The sequence below is a fragment of the Haliaeetus albicilla genome, chromosome Z (assembly GCF_947461875.1).
Source record: "Haliaeetus albicilla chromosome Z, bHalAlb1.1, whole genome shotgun sequence".
NCBI classification, from domain to species: domain Eukaryota; kingdom Metazoa; phylum Chordata; class Aves; order Accipitriformes; family Accipitridae; genus Haliaeetus; species Haliaeetus albicilla.
The window spans coordinates 23055205-23073524 of record NC_091516.1 but is presented as its reverse complement, the minus strand read 5'-3'; the positions used below and the strand labels follow the sequence as shown (position 1 = coordinate 23073524).

The window sequence follows — 18320 nt, the reverse complement described above, 5'->3', positions numbered from 1 at the left end:
CACTCTGCCTTTCGTTCCCTCATTGCAAAAACAAAATGTTCTGCCTTTAGCAATAATGTATCATAAGAATGAAGTCATCCTGCACAGCTATGAAGACTAAGGGACAGTTTGTGTACAAAAAGACGTAACAAACTTAAAAACAATAAGGAGGCATTGCACAGAATCCATTTTCAGAGCTCAAAATATGTACATTTTCAGTTCACTTTTCTTTTTTCCCCATTGTTTCCTCCTAATGAAAATAGTATTTTGAAACATACAAGTCTTTAAACCTACACAAACAGCTTCTATATTTAAGTATTCCAAATAGCAGTTTCTTTTAAATTAGGAATGCTCAAAAATAACTATTACTTCTAAAACTGTAATATGGAAAAATCTGATACTGACCAAGAAGCAGCATAAAAATCCTCCCCCCCCCCCCATTTTATTTGTCTTGCTTAAATTAAAGGGGGGGGGGGGAGGAAAGGAAGGGTGGAATTGAGTGATATTAATTTTCAAATATAACATTTGCATTTTTTCATGGTCATATTCCCATCAGTTATTAAACATTGTAACTGCAAAATTAAAAGTTCATATCATCTCTGAAATATTGTATTCAAGAGTATATATGGAAATTATTTCTTTTTCAACTCTTGACTGCAATAGTTTTGAAGCTTTTTGTTCTCCACACATTCAGAGCAGTCTAGCTTCTTGTTCTATCTCAGATGCAAAAAAGGAAAAAAAGAAACAGGATTATTTTAGACTCTAACCTGAAATGCTACAACCTCTGGCCTGCCCTTCAGCCTTTCCACTGCAAAGGTCTCTAGGTGCAGTTTGGGTAGCTGCAGGGTGAAGTCATTCCTGGTTGCCGCAGTCCGTGACAGCAAGGTCTGATCTCTGACCTAAAGGGAAAAAAACAGCATCAATGGTAATTCCCCTTCAGACACATTAACTGGGATGAACTGGGTCCCCTTGAGCCCACTGAGTGGACTTGCATTGATCGCTGGACCTGAAATCCATGAATAAATTTAGGACTAATTGATTTTTCGTTGCAAATAAATCTCTAATTCAGAGTGCTGGGAGAGAATGTTAAGAAGAAAAAGCATCTTCCCCTGGTCTGAAATGAGAAGGAAAGAAGAGACACTAAGGGCTCACAAGACCACCTGGTATATACATTTCACAGGTCTGTCCTCTGTAAAAACCTCATAAGAAAAGAAATAGTAATTGTACTTCTGACTCAAACAAACATCAGCTATGAAATTAAAAAGTTCATGTGATCATACAAACAAGAAGCTGGCATGAGAGTTCTGTCTACTGTAGGGAGATCATATCAGTCCTCCACAATAAGGTTCATTTAATATCAATTCAGTTAAACCCCACATTAAAATGAATAATCCTCAAACAAAGCAAAATAAACCAACCTGTAGCTCTGCAATTAACAGAAGGAGAAAAAAACCCAAACCTTCTATAAGATTTCTTATTGTGGACTCACTGTAAGAAATAATGCACTAATTGGTATTAATCGACTTTTATACAGTTTCTAACTATGCCAAGTTGGAGTGGGAAATGCTACAATTTGCACAAAATTCAGACAGTTTGATATTTAGTTAGTTTTGCAGGCAGTCTGAAAAGAAAGGATGAAACAAAACCCCCAAGCAGTAGCAATGCCATTTCTACATACGGCCACAACCATCACCAAAGGCCGTTGGTGTCACAGTGCCACCTGCTGACTAAGCGAGAAACTGGTTTTAATTTAAAAACTCGCGTGCCTTCGGAGTGGTACAAACGCATAGGTAAAACTCTCAGCAACGTAGTGATTAACGCTTTTGTCTTTAAACACAGCCAGACTTACTAGTGTTGAACACGAGACAAATATTGTTATCATTATTTAAAATGCAACATTTTTCCACATATTAAAACATGTAATTAGTCTATCAGCATGGCTGTGAAATTACATGTATTTAACACAGAACTTCCATGGACACATCACTTACATTCAGATACCATGTGCTGCTGCACACCCATTTTTCATTCTATTTAATACAAAAATTATCATGTCTACCTCCACGAGGTCCCAGTAGTCAGGTTAGATTCTAATACAGATGGATAGTCACACATACAAATATATGTTACTATAAATGAATAGATGAAATACATTCATTTGGCATAGACTCTGTCTGTTGAGTAGCAATAGCTAGTACTGCAAAAATAATTTACTGTCTTTAACAACAATGAACAGTCTGATACTAAAACATATGCTAAATATATACTAAATACATATAAATCAACAGATACACCATTTACTAAATACTCTTTAAAATAAATTTCAGTTTTTCTTAGAGCCTCCCTTGCCCAAAAGAACTCACCAAACATGAATTAAAACATGTCCATTCATTTTAAATCCCAATTACTTTTTTGTAACCACTTACAAAATTAATTTTTGTAAAATGTTGCTCAGGAGTGAACATATTTCAAATAATAGCACAGCCTTTGAAATCTGCTCTGACTGAAAGAAGTATGCATGTGTAAATCTACTGATACAAAGAAGAAAAGATTTTATTTTATTTGTTGCTCTATTCTGTGGGAATAGGGAGCCCTACATTTCCCAAGTTGACCTAAAGAATTCCTGTCAATACCTGTGGCTGCCAAACATATGCACTATGATGCAATTTTTATAACAGGAAAGGTCCTCTACACATTTTTTGCACACATAGTGCACTAGGTTCAGGATATACAGTCCTGTGGAACAAACATACTCTCTAGAGTGTTCTGTCAGCATGTGTAATTCCGGTCAGATGTTAACCTTGCTGAATATAACAAAATGCATTACTTTAAATATATATATATATATATACACATACACACACATACATACATTTGATTTACATTTTTATAGCTTATATATCCCAACTTTTCAGTGTCTTTGCTGCCAATATGCACACAGATAAAAGAAAACATTAATGTGGATTAAGGTACTAAGAATTTATCAACATCAAACCACCAGTGTTTTGCCTTCTACCCTTCTGAACCGTAGTCAATAGATCTAAATATTTTACTGCACCCTGGCCAATTCATTGTTTGATGTTTAAAAACTCACCCAGAATCAAAGAAAATTTATTAAATTTCAGTCCCCAAATGAGATACTATTAGCTTTGAAAGTCAAGTTTAACTGCGATATTGATGATTCTCTTTTTTCTGTGACAAAATTCACAAGGGAAATCCCTATGTCAAAGTACAAAAGCAGATTGCTAATACTAGGGGGAAAAAAACAATGTATAAGCAATGTAGGTATAATACACACACAATACAGACAGTCGAAGTCCTTTTAACCCTATTAGTTTCAAACTCTCCATTTCAGTATTGGGGCCTGACACTCACTGAACAATAAAATATAAAAGCCATTTTTTAAAATGGCTGAATTGTGGTAAACATATGCCATTAATACCACTACACCAGAAAAGTACAGATTAGCTCCTTAAAGAGTATATTTAACATGAAAATTCACAACTAAAAAAACAAACCCAAAACTTTTTGTGTTTGTAAATACTTAGATCGTAAAGAATAAATCTCATTATCAACATGCATACTGAGAAACAGAAAATGAAGCTAGAGTTTTCCTTTGAAAAGTACTCACAGGGATTTGGGAAAAATTATAAGAACAAAAGACTGGGCATATACTATACAAATATCTGAAACCAGTCTTCAAGCTGACTACCTGTTCAAGGAATGGAAAGCTATAATGGCCATGCCTGCATGGAATCATGCTAAATAGGCCGTGCCTATATGAAATCTTAGTTAAGAATAATTTCATCACTTTCTGGCTATTTGCTTTTTCAGATCCAGAAAGACAATGATAGGAGTTTGGAGACTGTGATTATTTCCTGATCTTCTAAGGAAGTAAGCACAGTACTCACATACATTTACATTACAGAAATATCAGGCAAAGGTAAAGCTGGTAATTTTAATTAAAAAAAATTTTTTTTTTTTTTTTTGGCAGCTTGACAGAGAAGAAAACCATCCTACGCAGTTAAGCTTTATGATACAAGTTTCAGAGCTTTTTTGTATTTAATGACACTTTTTTTTTCTCGACATGAATTCTAAAGGAAGACTATTCTACCTGAGAGGTCTCCTTAGGCTAGAGACCTAATGCTATAATCGAAAAAACCTAATCAGCTAATCAGGCTTACTGCAATGATTAAAAATGTCTGAAACCAGTTCCACTTCCCTATACTCAAAAATTAATATAGAGAAAAAATAAATAGATGTATCTATAGCCAATGCTAGTGAAGATTTTGGCTATTTCTCATTTCGGTAAGCATAATTTTGGCTGAGACCGTGAAAAACTGCAAGACTGATTTTATATGGAGCAGGGTAAGTACTGCGACAGTGGGCCGCTAAGTATGATCATTAGATTTTTCAGTTTAGCCTTACGTAAATACTGGCTGGCAACAGGCAAAATCACAAACAGATCCACACAACTCTACTACAACACTCAAAACATTTTAAAACAAAGGAGCACAGTGACTTATGACAGTGTTTAACTTTTTAATTAATTAAGAGAGCAACACAGAAGACAACCCTATAGCTACTCAATTTAAAATCAATAAAGTACTGATGAATTCAGATCAAAGCTGAAGCTGAATAATAAACTGAAGTTAAATTATTGACTGAACCAAGGTGTAGAATTTGATGGGCTAATTCCACATGTCCAAAAATGATGTTAAAAATTCTCAGCTGATCAGGGATAATTTTATTTACAGTCCACTTCTGTGCTTACTTGTTTGTTTTCTCTCTGCACAGTTTGAGCTGGTATGTCCAGTTACACCAACAGAGACATGGTACTAAATGGTAGCAAGTTGTAAGTGGTATTAAGATGTGCTTACCCCTCCATAATTCTTTGCTCTTTGCCTGGTTACTGTCTGACTGGTACAACAAACCTGAGATTTTAGTTGCTTATTTTGGGCCTACTTCAATGCTTTCTTATGGTGAAAAGAAAATAAGATTATTTATGGATATAAACTTCACTATGTAAGCTATACAGGAGAACCTTTTGTAAGTTCAAAGTTCACCAGTTCTACATAAAAAACAGTACCTGGAAAGTAAAAGACTTTGGGCTTATTTTACTTTCATTTCCTACTACTATTTTTAATAGCATATCATCTGCAATTTAAACAGTGGAACAAAACCCACAGTGATGCAGTGATTTGGTGGTAAGTGAATGGCAAACAGTGATTTAGTCTGCTTGACTTTGAGATGACCATATTGCTGAGATAACAGAAGCTACAAATATGTTATGCAAATCATTCTAAAAGAGTGCAAGCAAATGGTTTCTGCTACACCATTATGTGTTCTGCATGTGACATATAATTAACAAAAATGTTTTTAGAACTTTTTAAAATAGAAGGAGGCTGTTTGAATGCAAACTGCATCTTAGTCTTAACCGCAGTCTTGTAAATATGTGGCTGATTTAGCTGCATAATGTCCGTACCTCCAGGGCAGCATGTAGAATGGAGGCCATACTGCACAAATCAAGGACATGCACATCTACTGCATGTGGTCCTTTGCCTTCTTTGATAAGAAGCACTTTAACAGAAATAAGTTATATAGTAACTCATTTGAATGGGCAAGTCTTTGTTACAGTGGCACAAATGATCACGGAACTAAGGAGAATAACAAAAAAAGTATATACAATGGTGGACAGAATTAAACCTTCATGAACACTTCCTAATTTTTTAATATTTAGTTATGAACTGTTGATGTTCTCTTAGTCTATACTAAAAAATACAAGTGAATATACATGAAGGAGGTTGCACCAACAATAGTACTGAATAGCGTTGATAACAGTAGTTCTTCATGTGAGTAAGTTGCCAATCCAGATGATCTTTCTAAAGATATAATCCATATACTGTCATTCCTGAGTACAGGCTCTCTAGAAGATCACACCTGAAGTATTAGACCTTTAAGGGAATACAGACCCCAAAAGATTTGCTGAAGGATTTGGCACATGTGACCCAAAGAACTATATACCGCAGTACCCTGTCGGATCCAAGAGACAATCTGTTAATAGTTGCTCATAAACACCAGAGTCTGAGTCTGCCCTGAAAATAAGGAAACCACTCAAAAAGCACATATTCATCTTACTGAATGAGGGCCTATACAATCACAGAGACAATATTTTCCATCAAGATGCTTCAGCAATCAAGGATCACTCCAGAAATAGAGAGACTGCCTGTGACAAGATTACATTGTTTAAACTGAAGGCACCTTAAATCAAACACCTGAGCACTAGAAAACCATAGCCAGAATTAGAGAGCCAAACAGGTGAGGAATGATGTTGGGAACCAAACCAGTCAACTGAACTGCAAAAAAACCCCCTCAAACTCTTCCTGCGCTCCCCCTGTCACCCCCGCCCCCCCGAAGGCCAAACCAAACTACACCAAATCACAACTTACCTTGCTTAGACAAAATACTGCCTCATAGGAGGGAAAGGGAAAAAGAGCAGCATGATACTGTTAAATGGATAGTTGTTATACAGCCACCACAGTTAGATTTAAGTACTCTATTAAAGGCCAGCAGATTGTTGCATACTTTTTCATTAAAAGAAGGAATACATCCTCAAACCCAAGGGTCTGACTTGTGTTGATAGTGGATGTTTTAAGTAGCATTTCCACATACCCTGCTGTAGGTTGCCATACACGAGTGTAATTAGGTATACCAAATATTTCACTTAACTGCAAATCTACTAAAAATTTCTGTATCAGCATACAGATTTAGTCACTATCCTTTTCGATTACTGCCATGCAAATCTGTATTTAATTGCAGTACAAGCCATTTCATAGGTTGTTTTGAATGTTCTTCTGAACACTAATTACTGCATAACAGCATTTGTTTGTGTAAGGAGACATGTATGTCATAAAACTGATGTTTTGGGTATGCTTGGCTTTTTCTTCTTTTTTTTTTCTCAAAGACTAGTCAAGATTCTGGAAATTAATCTTCTGAGTAGAATACCATCCCAGGCTTACCTGTAAGTTTAATTCATGCTTTCTCATATTACTACACACACACACACTACACACTCTGTTGAATAAGATGCTAATTTGATCCAGAGTTGTTTCTTCCAGCATTGACCACTGCACCTAAGCTTTGTTGTAGTTGCAGGATGTGCACTATAATACATCCCCTATGAATGGATTTCAATGACCTTGGTCTGAAAATGAATCTATGTCTGAAGAAAATAAGTTAATGTATTCAGTAATTCCACAATTCTCCAAACAAGGATTTTTCCTTACTGAAGGCAAACTGCACAAAAGTATTCAGGCTATTAAAAAAACAAAACAAAACAAAACCCAAACCCCCCAAAACCCCAAAAGACAAAGAAGATAAATGCACCCTGAAATTAATTATTTAGATATATCTAAACTGAAAACAGTTAAGTACATGGCTATGACATTCGGCAATGTCTTATCTTTAGTTTGTCAAGGTTTTTAAATCCCTCTTGAGCTGGAGTACCATTTTTAGCTTGGCTAGGTCAGAATGACACTGAACAGTATGAGTGATGACACACTAGACAGCTATATGGACAGAGTTGTCATCAGCAAGCCAGCTGTGCTAACACCTGTATGTCCTGCACAACTGATCTTTAGGAACAAGGATCAAGAAAGTCAGATTACTGGAGGGGGAAACAAAAGTCATTCATAAAACACTGAAATGAAGAGGTGCCAATTTGAGATAGAGAAGGAAAAAAAGTGATCTTTTTATTGCTTTTTTTTTTAATCACAGAGAAATAATAGCTTGTTTCCTACTGTAAACTTCTTACAACAGTCATTTAGAATTTCAATATTCTAATTGGATTTTCTGTGATTTTATTGCATGTACACATACCCACTGTTTCAACAGGCTTGCAATAGGACTGGTTTAGAACAACCAAGGACCACAGAGATGAACAGATCCTGAGCACACACACACAAGCGGGCTTCACTCTGTTAATGTGTCTAAACATACCGAAGAACCAGCTCGGGGAGTTACATTAGACTAGGGAAAAAAATTCAGGTTGAGATCTCTAAAACTAGAGCTTTTAAATCATTACTGAGGTAACTAAATAATATGATAGACTACAGATCCCAGTTAACTCAGAGAATGTGGCTGATCAGTACACCTAAAAGTATTGAAATCTGATTTTGGCAGCTAACTTAAACCTCATAACTGTTCTGTTTTTTCAAGGCCTGATCAATTTGTCATTTCTGGCTGAAACTAACAATTAATGCTACTTAACACTGAGTGTGTTTACTGATGTAGTCACTTGTATATGGACTTAAACCTATTGTAAATAAATTTCTTACAGGCCATGAAACAACCATCCTAAGGAAGTGCATTTTACTGCTATGGACCATAGTAGAAATAGCAATTTAATGCTATGACGTTACTCATTCTCAAGTCTTCAGTGGTCCCACCCCATCTCCAACTGTCTCTTTGTCCTGTATTAAAAACATCATTATAAATATCATGAAGATAATTCTGTCTTTGTATTTTACAAGTATATAACAGGATGGATCATAGCGTTCAGATTTTTTTCAGCTGATAGAACTGTGGGGCCCAAATCTCATGCATAACCAGTTTAGGGACATTTTGGAGAAGACAACAGGGGTAGAAGGGGAGCAGCAGTGAGGCAATGAAACACAATGGTGGAAGGATTTCAAGGCACAACCGCTGACGGGTCTGCATGGAAGCTGTTCTGCCAGCTGGCATATGAACCTTTCCATCAGCAGAAATGAAGTGCATTACAGAAGTGGATGAAGAAGAATTTTTTTTGACTGAGTGCCAAAAGGAAAGCAGCACACTGGATAGGTACTTTGACCCCTGAGCTGTCCTGAAATGTCAGAATGAGTGGTTTGCTAACCAGTATTGGGAAAAAGATTTTTTTAGGGAGTTTGGGGTTTTTTTGTTTTTACTGACTCATTATCACAGCTCGTCAGCGCCACAGGGTAGTGGGTAACAGCCTAAGCTTGTGAAGACAAGGTATTTTATTAACCTGTTAAAATTGCCAAACCCTATGCAGCCAGGGCTGGGACAGGCTGAAAACTCTGCCAGCTCATAAAGCTTGTCAAGACTTTAATAGTTAAGAGTACACGGGGAAACAGAAACAATTTTCCATCTCTGTACAGGCTGACTCACTGGGATGACTTCCCATGGCGGTGTTTTGCACAGGCAGAGTTCAGAGAACAGGGATTTAGGGAGGCTGACGCAGTTGCGGCACGGTACCAGGTGCAGTGCCCAGGCGCTGGCAGGAGGGGCTGCAGGGCGGCCTCTGTGAGGAGAGGCCCGGGCTGCCCCGGGCCGGACACGGCCGGTTCGGCCGGCTCCAACCCGCCCACTGCAGAGCACAGCTGAGCCCTGCAAGCAAGCTGGTGGCCCCTCTGTGAAAATGTATTTAAGAAAGGGCAAAACCCACACAGGCAGAGGAAGAGGGAAGAAAAAGAGAAACAGCCCTGCGAACACCAAAGTCACAGAAGAAGCGGGGGGGGGGGGGAGGTAGGGGAAGCGCTTGAGGCACTGGGTGAGGTATGTCCCTGCGGCCCACGGAGAGGACCATGCTGGAGCACATGTCCGCACTGCAGCCCATGGAGGACCCCACACCGGAGCAGGTGGATGGTTCCTGAAGGAACTGAAGTCCATGGAGGGCCCACGCTGGAGCAGATATTCTTGAAGGACGGCAGCCCACATGGAGAGCCCACACTGGAGCAGGGAAACAGCGTGAGGAGGAAGGAGCGGCAGAGAGGAGCTGTTACGGACTGACCGTGATCCTCACCTGCCCCCGCACCTCGGGGCATGAGCAGAGGAGTCAGGAGTGAAGCTGAGCCTAAAAGGCAGGAGGATGGTAATTTTTTGTCTTTGTTTCTCACTATCCAAAACTATTTTAATAAATAAAAATAATTTTCCCCAAGTCAACTCTGTTTTACCTGTGACAGTAACTAGTACACAATTACCTGTGACAGTAACTAGTACACAATCTCCCCATCTATATCTCAGTGTGCAAGCTTTCTCATCCTATTTTGTCCCCCCATCCCACTGAGGGGGAGTGAGAGAGCGGCTGGGTGGGCATCTGGCTGCTGGCCAAGGCTAACCCACCACAAGCACTCAAACTGAGAAGCAATACAAAGGTAAGGCTGAAGATTTTAGCAAAGAGACCGTAAAATGATTTCTTACACTGATGGGATTACCATAACTAGTAAGTCATTAACTACATGTTAAAAAAATCTAGGTGTATAAATGAACAGATTTAATGTCTCTGTTTATGCAAACATGATATTAAGAAGTACAAAAGAAATTAATAATGAAATACAGTTTATCAACAAGTATAACAAGGGTGTATTTATAACTAAAATAACATTTTTGAGATGAAAGTGTTTCGAGAAATAATTTATTTTTCATACATTAAAAAAGGACTGCAGATGGGTTTTAAAATAAGACATTTAATTAAATGCTTTTTCTCTTGACGCAAAGACTTTTTAAGAAAACTCTTTATGTTTGAACTTCAAGCAGATGGAATTTCTTCTAAGAACTATTCCAGCAAAAATTAATTTATTTCTGTCACCATTTTACATCTTACATTGGGCTTTTTTTTTTTTTTTAAAGAAATCAGTCAAGTCATGGACACAAGTTCTCCAAGGAGCCAATGCTTAAACCTGTTCTACTCTGCTAGCTTTTTTAGTTTAAGGCTATCCAATAGATTCTAGGGAAGAAAAAGAAAAATGCATGTTTTCCGAACCTAGATTTTTAAAAAATTCAGCTGTTACCTTTCGGTCATCTTTAATATTGTAAGAATAAAACTGATCCAAACCAAAATCTTCTTGAGGTCCTTTGTTTGCCCTTGGTGGTTTTTTTTTAAATTTGGTAAAACATTCACTTTTCACTTTGATATTTGTCTTCAATATTTAGATGGTATAAAACCAAGAAAGATCTCTTATTTTACTGGTATCAGGAACTCTTGTGCAATGATCCCGCTCCAGGAGTCAGATGAAGATAGCTAACATGACAAGACCCAGGGTAACATGAAAAATAGCCTTCTGAAGAATATCTTGCAGGTTATGAAGGATATAGAACTAGCTGCGAAAAGTATTTTCTCTCTCAGCATAGCATATGCTCAAGTTCTTCAACATTTATGCTTCATAAATATTCATGATGATTTGAAAAGGTGGGTCTGAAATGGTCTTAAAAGAATGATTTTGGGCACAAGCGCATGCCCAAGCACTTGTTGACAAAGCCAAATGTATGATACTAGATTTTCCATCCAGTCAGAGGGGGAGCAGCCAGTGTTGTAAATGATCCCTTGTCTAGAGTTGTATTAGGAGCATGCACAGAGATTGTCTCCCTCAGCTCTGCTCCTTCTTGCTTTGTTTGCTGAATATTACATCCAAGTATACCCAAAGGCAGATGATCTAGTACTTACATTGCTGCCTTCTGGAATTCTTGTAGTGATACAGTAGAGAAGAATGAGGTTGCTTTAATGGACATCAGTGCATACCATCTTATTCTGAGTGTAAGATTACTAAGGATGTCTGTAAAATCCCTCTGAGCTCTATAGGCAAAAATTTAGCATTACGCATTGATAACAAAGATCCTGCAAGCAATACAGTGGAATTTTGTGGATATTTGCTCATGAATACATCAACGTAGAAATAACACAATGTTCAATTTCAAACTCCCATAAATATATCTGCAGCTAAGAGTAATACTTGTTCAACTCCAGATGATTCTGAACTTTATCCATTTTCTTTTGATTCCTTTTTTGAAAACAAAAGCAGTTCCCAGAATTTCTATGAGGGAAAAGACAGGCTTGTGGTTCCTTTACTAGTATTTCATCTACTTCATGTTCTGATTTTTTACTGTGTGAGAAAACCTTTAAGAACAACAGTGTAAACTTGATAGTTTACGCATAAGCCATGTTCATTAATGTTAGATAATTAACTACCATTATGATGTAAGGTTTACATTTCCGATATTTCCCAAAGATCAATAATTTCCTTTTGTTCTTCTAGGAGAAGTGATATGTCAAATTATGAATGATTTACAATCAGTTCTTTTTAGTTCCTTCTGAAAGGAGCATCCTGACATTTCTAATTCTTATGTTTTCCTCATTCCTTAGGTTGACAAACCAGAAAGGATAAATTACTCTTCTACTCATTAATAAGCTATTTGGGCCTAACAACTATGTACATGATGAACTAAAAAGCCTATGTGGTAACTAAAATTCTCAAAGAAAGATGGCAGTTTCTAGATTCATTCATTGCATCAGGAAAATCAGTACTAAGCATGTGACCTTCCCTATAACCTTTCCCCAAACATTTAAATCCTTATGCATATACAGCACTGCTTTCTGAATCAAAATGTAAACTTGCAATCCAGAACAATAAATTCTCAAGGCTAAGCACATTACACGTACATGTTACTGTAAAATTACAGCACTTTTGCATTACATTGATTTCCCAAGCTTAAAAGAAGCCAGTGTGAAGAAGATGGAGACACAAAGGAAGACATTACCTATCAGCACAGTCTGCTGCAGCTAAAACACACGGTTTAGGTACTGTCACTTTTTATGAACATTTGTCGTGATTTAACCCCAGCTGACAACTAAGCACCATGCAGCCGCTCTCTCACTCCCTGCTGTGGGAGGGTGAAGAGATTTGGAAGAGTAAAAGTGAGAAAACTCATGGGTTGAGATAAAGACAGTTTAATAGGTAAAGCAAAAGCCGCACACACAAGCAAAGCAAAACAAGGAATTCATTCACCACTTCCCATCGGCAGGCAGATGTTCAGCCATCTCCAGGAAAGCAGGACTCCCATCACACGTAATAGTGACTTCGGAAGACAAACACTGTAACTCTGAATGTCCCCCCTTCTTTCTTCTTCCCCCAACTTTATATGCTGAGCTTGACATCATATGGTGTGGAATATCCCTTTGGTCAGCTGGGGTCAGCTGTCCCAGCTGTGTCCCCTCCCAACTTCTTGTGCACCCCCAGCCTGCTCACTGGTGGGGTGGGGTGATAAGCAGAAAAGGCCTTGACCCTGCGTAAGCACTCCTCAGCAATAACAAAAAGTTCTCCGCATTATCAACACTGTTTTCAGCACAAATCCAAAACATAGCCCTATACTAGCTACTACGAAGAAAATTAACTCTATCCCAGCAAAACCAGCACAACATTAAAGGAAAAAGAAACTTTAAAAAGGTATCTGAACATTAAATTAACAGCAGTTCGGTGGACACAGAAACTAAAATAAGGAATAGATGCCCATGTTGCTGGGAATTCAAGATGTGATAAGAGAAATGAACACTCCAAGGTAATAAAAACACTTCTTTTGCTCTGTGTCGCTCTGGACTAAAAACAGTTATAAAGACAATCAGCCACTAGAGCTACAGTTAAGAACAGCTCTTTCTCCCAAATAATTAATATATACAGCTTTGTTGAACCTTCTAAGAATACTATACCAAAGCAAAATAGTACAAGTCAAAGAGACAACTTAAAATGACTACTCAATTTAAAAAAGTTTTTTAAAAAATATCATGAAAGTTTTTGATTACAGGTTAATACTTACGGTGTCTTCCTTATTTTATTTATCATGTTTCAAAGTAGCGTGTACAAAGCCAAATGGCTTATGGCCACCACGTGACCTCACCAGATGACCTCCGCCTTGCTCAGCAGAGAGAGTTAACTCAGCAGCAATTATGAACTGTTTGGATGATCAATAGTCTTCACTTGGTAACCAGAAATAGTGCTCAGTGATTGAGGGAAGGAAGGTGATTTTTGTAATGAGTTTTATATTAAAAATAAGAAGTCTGTGTACTACAAAATTGTATTTTTATTTCACTAAATATCAATAGGTTTTGGAGATGAAATAAGCTGAAGGTGGAAACTTAAACTCTAAGGAGACTTCTACTCCCCTCCTTCCCTGAGAATAAGTGGTGGTAAAACCTCAATGTGTTTGGAAATACAAATGCAGAGGGAACACTTCAAATTCTTACCTTATGAAGAGTGGCTTCCACAGATTTCATATGACTAATAATCAATTCTTTGTCTCTATTACGAGAGAAAAAAATAAAACAGATTAGTTAATAGAATTGACGCTCTACTGGTGTAGAAATTCATTTTCTGCTACTTGATAAGCATCATGTCTTTAAAAATAATTGTTGATAACTCAAACTGTTATGTTTGTATCTCTCCTTTTTATATCTCCAATGCAAGCCCTAAAAAATAGTTCATGGACCACTATTTGGCACATCTCCATCTGAAAGATGCTTCTGTTGTGGATAAGCAATTAAACTAGTTATATCTATAGGCATATCAATGAACAACTACCGTGTTCTTGGAGAAGAAATCTGCAGTCTTGGATAAATAGGGCTTGATGAATGGAGTCCAGACACTAGCAGGAAGAGATTACATTCTCATACTGGAAAAAACTGACAAATTCTATGTTTTTCATCATTATATGGGCCTAACAACCACGGACTTATATGCATACAAGTCTTCCTGTCTTCTCTAAACCTGAACATTCCACTAGTCTTTTTCCAAAAGGAGTCCAGTCAAGGATCCTACCTTTATGAAACAGAAGTTTGGAGAGTACTCTCATGCCTTTTTGTAAATTAGGGCTTCAGCAAGAAAAACAGCTTTGATCAGTTACGCTGCCATAAAAAAACCTTGGTTTCATCTGATGCATTGACAGAAATGGAATTAAAGTTGCATAATACCATATGTCTAAGGAGAACAGGACAGTGTGACCAACAAAACACCACAGGAAATCAAATGGAATCTATGCCAGAAAAGCTGATACACCTTAATATTCCAGGACTGTCTTTTACCTTGTCAGCTATGTAAATATTTTGTTTGAGCTCTTACAGTTTCTAAAACAGAAGTCAAAACCATGGCGTTCTTCTGCCTGGAATGACCATCGCTTCCTCATTTTTTGATTCATACTATCCTAACAGCAAATACAGGAAGGTGACCAGAAACGTAGGATTGGCTTTTACACTCCTAGTGAAGCTGTCACATAGATTTTTCTCTTTTCAGGATCCTGTCTTTCTTTGGACTAGATTGACAAGGACATGCTGTTCACCTTCTCTGTTGGCTGCATTTATGTAGTGACTGCTGTTTGTCTCGGTGAAGTCAGTTCTAGAGAGCTAGTTCAACACCATTAATTTCTAAGTTAGTTACTGACATAGAAGTCAGTCTGTTCCTTGCATATTCTTGGGTGTTCATCATAAAAAGGAAAGTATCTGTAGATGGAATTTTGGATCCAAGTTAATAGGTGGTCCCCAGGTTTTTATTTTTGTAAACAGAAAGCCCTCTGACTGTGGTTGATTTATTATCTTAAATAACATCTTAGAATAAAAGTCTCATAATATTTGTTTATACTACCTAGGAAAAAACTTTTTAAAATCAATCTGTTGCACCCCTACATGCCAGGATCCACATTTCATTCAGTCTTTATTTCACATATTTGTCAACTCCTACAGGTGTAAGGGAAATTGGAACTGGATCATAGAACTATTCGTTAGGATTATTATCCAGAAATGTAGTTCAGGCATGAGGAACATGCTTTACATCATCTTTTACACTACAGCTGGGGTGAAGGTTTGATAGAGAGTTTCTATCTAGCAGAGAAATGACCAAAAGGCTACTAAATTTCTGTCAAGTTCAATGCTATCAGACACTTTTATTAATATTGCTTCCTACTTTGGAGGAAAGTGGAACAGAACTGCTGGCCACCACTGCAAGAAAATCAAGATAGCCATTCTCAGAATGAGCCAGCCATCTTGCTATCCTTTAAAGTTGTAGAAAAGATTAGGAAAGAACTTGGAAGACACCCATACAGCATTGCTTACAATCACTCAGGTTATGGAAGAGGTATTAAAATAAGATTTTCTGGACAAAAGTAAAGTCTTACTTTGCTTGTATGTTCCAAAGGGAAAAAAAGACATTTTTTATGAAGAGTTGGTAGAACAGTAAGTGATATAGGTTTTTCCTTTGTCAATATTCAATTGCTATATACAGAAATAAAAAGAATTTTAAAACCACTTCACATTAAAATAACTTTTTATGAATATAAGAAGGGTCACAGGGAATGATCTTTACTACGGTGCATAAAATAGGCTGGGGCAGGGTGAAAAAGGGGCAAGCTTTCCAGAGCAAATCCTTCTTCAGGTCACATCTGGTTTAGTATACTCATACCAAATAACATTTTTCATTTTAATTAGCTTGTTAAACATTTCACTGATAACTATATTAATTACATTATTTCACTTGTGCATAAAACCCTTAAAGCTTCTAAGATACTGTTCTTCAGAGCAAATGTATCTCAGGTATAATGAGAAATTTTAATTTTAAATTAAACTTTTTTTAAAACAGCCATAGACCAACAATACTGAAAGTACATACTGCTATAAGAGTAATAGATAAGAGAGTCTGCAAAGATTTATCTTTTTATCTGACTATATGACTGTAAGAGGTTAGTAATAATCTTATTCAAGTCAATGGAACATCTTTTGACTACCAATCTTTCCAAGATTGGTCCCTGAACATTTCCTTCCACTCTCCAGGTTATGGTATAAAAAGGCATGGGTTTTATGTCTAAATCCAAAACTCTCTGAAATCAGCTGAAAGATCTATCCTATTCCACAGACAAGACCAGGTCCAAAATGGGTTTCAGCCCCTTTGGCAGCCAAGACCTGTCACCTAGCTGATGTTTCTGTATTTATTATAAATAAATTGTATTTCTCTATAAAAAGATGACGTGGAAACAGAAAACAAGCAATTGTTTCTCAGATAAACAGAGTGTTAAGGATCTGCCAAAGAGATGCTCTCAAATCAGTAAGATAATTGGCAAATAAAAATGCCCATGCTATTTCAGGACCCAGAATTTGGAGCACTATTATGGGATAACTACAGAAAACATACCATCTAGTATCCTGAACTAACAGTTTTCTTTGTAGAAGACTATCACTGAATTTCAAAGAGAGACAGATGTACTTTTGTTTTCTAGCATTACATTAGCCAGGGCTAAAACCCTGTGCATGAAAGTAAGAATTGATCTTTTGTCCGTTTTAAGTGATCTCCCCAAGGTCCCAGCGCTCACTTCACTGCCATGCAGAGGGCACTCTCTGCATCACGGATGCTCTCTTTCAGTCCACGCTTGTCCTGCTCCAGCTGGGCAAGAAGTCTATTGAGCTGACGCAGAGATTGATCTTTTCTTCTCAGCTCCATCTTTGCCTCAGAGAGTCTCTGCAAGCAGACAGAAGGCAGAGTTACTTGTCAGCCCAAATAATTAACTTCAATTTATGCCATAGGCTATTAAACAAAGTGGAAAACAGACTGACTGTGAAGTAGATTTGGACCATTACATGCTAAGGTTTTACAAATTCTCTAGCAAAACCATTACTAACTCAGAACCCCCCATTTTTAGTATTTGGCCTGTGTACAAATATGTTTTATAAAATAAAGTGATTTGTTTATCAAACAGGTACATATACTGTGCTACAGGTACTATATTTACAAATACCAGATCTAAACACAGTGGAAATAATCAAAGAGTACAGCATTAAAGAGAACAGAATATTCTCAAAACTGAATTTATAATGAACATTAAAGAAAAGGATTCACAAAGAAAGAAAGGGAATAAACAAAGTAGCATTTATTTAAATATTCTGCACTATTCAGAAATTTCAGGATTAAAAAAGAATAAGAATCTAATATTCTCTGTTAGTGCATTAAGTACAGTTTTGCTGCAATTCTTGCTAAGAATAAATCGCTATTTTATGGTGCTTTCACTATTTTAACATTAGTTTTCCAATATGCAAAATAGTACGTGTATTTTTTTAATGTTTCTCTCTGGCTTAGAATTAACACAACATGCATTAAATCAATTCAGATTAATCCAATAGATGACAAATAGCACACAGAACTAATTAATACAGAACCTGGCTAGTTGCTACTCCTTTCTGCTGGGATAAATCAATACTTCTATAGACTGGAGTATTAATAACATGATTTCATAGTTTGCTAAATGTTACATTTCACTTACAGCTGTTAATTGCCTTTTTAGAAAGAAATTATAATAGGTGACTATAAACATTCTTTTACCAAATGCAAATTCCCTGACAGATTCTTAACCAATATAGAAGGATAGTGAAGGCAGCACAGTTGCAAGACTGAGCTCTTGCACCTTGTCTTCAAAATTGATGGATGTTTTCTGCTTAAGTTCTAAGAATGCTCTGCATAATTTGTACTCAGGATTACTTGACCTGGACTGTGGAACATGGATAATAGGTATTATGCTGTGGATATGTATTAAGAACA

General features: G+C 37.0%; 1 protein-coding gene across 2 annotated transcripts in view; it reads right to left on the bottom strand.

Moving 5' to 3' along the window:
• CCDC171 (coiled-coil domain containing 171) overlaps window positions 1–18320 on the bottom strand; it is a 155933-nt gene that overhangs the window by 43641 nt on the left and 93972 nt on the right. For both annotated transcript variants that reach the window (XM_069776854.1, XM_069776855.1), the window contains exons 21-23: window positions 17101–17246; window positions 13994–14048; window positions 747–878 (exon numbers count right to left, since the gene is read on the bottom strand). In XM_069776854.1, the coding sequence (XP_069632955.1) occupies window positions 747–878; window positions 13994–14048; window positions 17101–17246 (333 nt within the window). The remainder of the gene's footprint in view (window positions 1–746; window positions 879–13993; window positions 14049–17100; window positions 17247–18320) is intronic.